The 4,370-nt window shown below is 37.1% G+C and overlaps 1 protein-coding gene across 4 annotated transcripts in view; it reads left to right on the plus strand.

Moving 5' to 3' along the window:
• RIMBP2 (RIMS binding protein 2) overlaps nucleotides 1-4,370 on the plus strand; it is a 122,426-nt gene that overhangs the window by 106,162 nt on the left and 11,894 nt on the right. The window contains exon 22 of one of the 4 annotated variants that reach the window (XM_010720044.3): nucleotides 1,823-1,975. The exons of the other annotated variants lie outside the window; for them this stretch is intronic. Coding sequence (XP_010718346.1) covers nucleotides 1,823-1,975 — 153 coding nt within the window. The remainder of the gene's footprint in view (nucleotides 1-1,822; nucleotides 1,976-4,370) is intronic. 4 annotated transcript variants of the gene reach the window in all.

The following is a 4,370-nucleotide window of genomic DNA, read 5'->3' on the forward strand; positions in this document are numbered from 1 at the left end:
AAAGCAAAATCCCCTTAGTGGGCACAATTATTTTGATACTTGTTGAGCAGGAATTATTATTAGTGAAACTGTAGGTCACAATACACACAGCTGTAATACAAGAAACTGTCTTAATAGCTGCAGAGTAACAACATGGTTTTTCAGAGGCCTGATTCTCTCTCCACATCCTGCTATAAACCAGGATAATACAGATATTAATGGAATTACACCTATATGAAAATGGTATGGAGGAGAATCATCTCCAGGGAGGCTCCTGTGCTTCTGTTGACAGGCTGCTGTTAGCTGAACCAAACAGCATTCAGATGGTGGTGTTAGGACTGCTAGATTTTCATGTCTTTTTTCTTTCTTGTCCAAAAGCAGCCTTTTTTTTCTTCAAGAGTAAAGATTCTGTTTACATTTGGACTCCTTAAGCCAAGTATCTAATTTTTTATATAAACAGTGAGAGAGTGGGCAGGTTTGTTTGAATTAGTACTTCGGGTTTCCTCTTAATTAAAAAATAGGGAAGTAATTTAATTTGCCAGAGTTCACTTTCTGTCAACAAAGTGAGGACACAAATGCAGCAAGTCATGACTGCTCTTTAGTGGTTCAGTAACAATCAATCAGGAGTCAGAAAAAGAAATTAATTGCTTATAATCAATCAAACATTATTAAACAGAAACTAAAGTCCTAGGTTTTTTCTCTTTCAGTGCAACTTAAAGTATGAACGGCTGAGATATCAAGAGGCCTGACTTCTGACTAAAAAATTGGCAATTAAAATAGCTGGGAGACATTTCTCACTTCTAGCATCATACTGTAGTAAAATACTTTGAGAATAGACAAAGGAAATATATACACTAGATAAAACTCTGCACAAAGCTTGCTTCCTAGAAGTTTACTGGATGAAATTGTAGAAGATATGAAATGTCCCAGTTAAATGTATTTAACTCATTTATCAATAAAGCGAGTTAAAATTATGCTGTCCAAAATCATACAGCAGAGGATTGCATAAACTTGAACCAACTATTCAGGACTTCCACTGACACAGAAATTTCCCATGAATAAGGGCTGCAAATAGGATATTGAAAGAATGAAATTACTGTAGTTCTACCATTATAATATGCCAAAGTTTAGACTGCTTAAATATATGAAACTATTTTATTGGCTTCAGTATACTGCTCAAAAATGTGGATCCCAATTTTCTTGGCAGCAGCTTATTCTTTTACATGTGTGCCTGGAGCATTTACTGAGCTATTCTGCATCACTTACTACAGGAAGTTCTTAAAGCAGCTCTGGAAGGTTAAATGAGTGGGAAAGACCTTCAATACTATAATATTGTCAGGATGCCAAAGATAAGACTTTCTTCAGATTTTCCAAAATGTAAATTATTTGAGGTAGTTTCTCCATTAAGCTATAAATACTTTGGATTAGTTATTGTTGAAGGTAGGATTTAAGTAAATTAATTAATTTTTGTTTTTAGGTTGATACTTTAGAAGGTGAAACAGAGTTTACAGTGCTCTTGACCTTGCAGATCTGTCAGGTAGGATTATTTGAACCTCGTAATAAAAGATGATTCCTATCCAAAGATCTAACCGATAATATTTACCCTGTTTGAATTTTAAAAAGCACAAAATTTAGCAGCTTTTAAAAAGGAGATACACATTTCTGTGATTCCCCTGCTGAAGGAGGATTTCTAGAGGCTGAGGCGTCTGGCAAAGCTTCCACAGTGTTTAGCCTCCCTACTCTATGCAAGTCAGAAAACAAGGTAGGCAAAGCCTGCCCACAGGAGCCTCCACAAAGGCAACAGTACAATATGTTTAATAGATCATTCCCTTTTTCTCCATAGAAATTACAATGGACAGTAACAGTGAAGGCGGGCGGTCTCGGTCAGGTAGTGAGGGAAATATTTCACCTGTAAAAGAAGAAGCTTATTATCGCAGCATTGGTGGACACAAGAAATGGCCTCAGCAGCGTACCATGGCCTCTGAATATAGATACGGTATGCCGAACATTATTCATCCTTTGTGACAGACACGTTTTAGAGCTGCGTGTTAACAAGTGCGGTTTCTGTATGACAACATTGCATGCAATGCAGAATGCCAGGGGAACTAGCTCTTAAATGCTGCCTGCTGTCAGGTAAGTTTCTCCAACTCAGATGTAAGGGACAAACAACCCTTAGCTCTCTATCCTGAAACTGCTGTGCAGCCAGCCAGCTCTCCATACTTGGCTGCGTCCAAGCACACTGCGTTGCATGAACCTTTGTGAAGCTACGCTGCTACGAATGCCAGCCAGTATTTACTGTATATACCTGAACAACCATTCATCAAAACAAGCACGTTTCCATACAGGCTGGAGAGGGTCAAACAGCTGTTATGTCACAACCCGTGTTCGATAATAGGAGAACTGATAGTATTTGTTGCTTCATCAACATAGAAACCATTACATGATCAACAACTCAGTTTTCATAGTTCATAACTCAGTGAGTTGGAGTGTCTTCGCATTTAACCTATAAGAGCAGCCTAGGTCATATATAGAGTAGGAAACACTTTTCTCTTTCTTTTATTTCCTTATTTCTGGCATGAAGAAAATGGGCCCTGAAAATTTAAGCAAATAGTGATTGACTGTTGAGTTTCAAAACATGACTTGCTTGCAGTCACCAACTTGTGTAAATCAGTGTATAGCTAATGAATTCAGTGCAATGCTGGTAAACAGCAGCAGCTGGGAATCTGTCTAGCTGCATCCAAAGACTAAGATTTTACATACACAGTTATACGTGTGTATGAATAGTATATATCTCTTCAGAGAAGTAAGATTTGTAGCTAATGAGCTAATGCTATCTCATTCACTGAAGCAAACTTTGACTGTTTTGATTCAGATTATTACAGGTCAGTGTTTTTAACTGAGATGCGTTTGGCTATACTTTGTGTTTGCAGTCAAAGTAGGATGCAACAATCTGTAGTTTAAAACAATCAAGAAGTCCCACCTTTAACCCATCAGTTTCATATTACCTGTTGGGCATGAGTACTAACCACAAACAGACTGCAAACTGACTATGAGAGGACAGAACAGAGGAATCCCACCCTTTGCGTCCCATTGCTTTCTGTCCCATACGTGCATTTCTCCCCAACTTCCTTTCTGTGCTTTGTGTCTGCATAAAGCTTCTTGGCTGGAATTTTTCCCTGCCCTTTTGCTGTTTTGCATTTTTCCTTACTCACATTATTTCTTGTTATCTGGACCCAAGAGTCAATAGCTGTTCCCTTAAAGCTGTGACCCTCTGAAAATATTTTCTGGTAGTTTAAACATCTCAAATATTGAATGAAATCTGGAGTTGTGGCAAAAAGAGAAATTTTAATTGCAATATTACATATGGAATATTTAAACTATTTAAAGAAATTCCTCGTAAGAGATGATTACAGTTAAAATTGTATTTGGGAAAACATTGATATAGCTACTACATTTTCATTGTTCATAATATCACATTCTCTACTCTTGTGAAAGATCTCGTAAACTGAATGATAAGTATTGGTTTAGCAAAGAGTAAAAATATGTGGGTCCCATTTAAGTGAGTGGGACTTGCACAATAGGTTTTACTGAAGTGGCCTGTGATTTTAAGTGATTTTGGGGTCTTAGGCTTCATGTATGTTGAAAGAGCATGTTCGTTTCTGCTGTTCTGTTTTTGTTTCTGTGAAAGTGCTGCCATGTGCTCTTTCAAAGCAAAATTTTAAAATGTTTGAAACCTGTTAATCAAAACACTCATTGTTAGCTTTTTTTGGCCTAGTTTTCTAATTCAGTTTTACTGAAGTCCGTCCTCAAGTGTGTTGTTGAATCATGGACTAAATGAATTCTCCAGGTAACCTGAAAAGTATGAAAGCTATGAGAAATGAAAAGCTAGTTTTCACCTTTAATATCCTAATTGATTGGATACCTTGCAGTGGACTGACTGCAGTACAGTGCCAAGTACTGTGATACTCATGGATGATCATTGCTATCAAGCCTATAATTAAATGCAGTCATAGCTAACCATTGTTCCTGGATTTTATTACATTTTATAGTGTTTGTGTTGGTTTGAGGCACTGCTGGCTATGTTAACTACTGACTCTTTAAACAAAATAGTACCAACCCTGGCATAATTTAACACTGCTGCACTATACATCTTCTTACCTGTCTGGAGAGAAGAGATTAGAACCATGTTTTAAACCCTGCACCTAAAACATGGTATGTCAACACAGCTGGGATGTGCTTTCTTATGTTTTGAAGAACAGAAGCAGCTGTGCTGGAAAACAGTTTTATCAAAAGCATGGTTATTTTTGCAGCAATGGTAAAACTTATCATTATGTCACTCTTAAGGTGCTACATTAATTTTCAGCAAACTATAGTAAACCTAAAAAAAAAAA

This window comes from Meleagris gallopavo, chromosome 17 (genome assembly GCF_000146605.3).
Source record: "Meleagris gallopavo isolate NT-WF06-2002-E0010 breed Aviagen turkey brand Nicholas breeding stock chromosome 17, Turkey_5.1, whole genome shotgun sequence".
Lineage (NCBI taxonomy): Eukaryota > Metazoa > Chordata > Aves > Galliformes > Phasianidae > Meleagris > Meleagris gallopavo.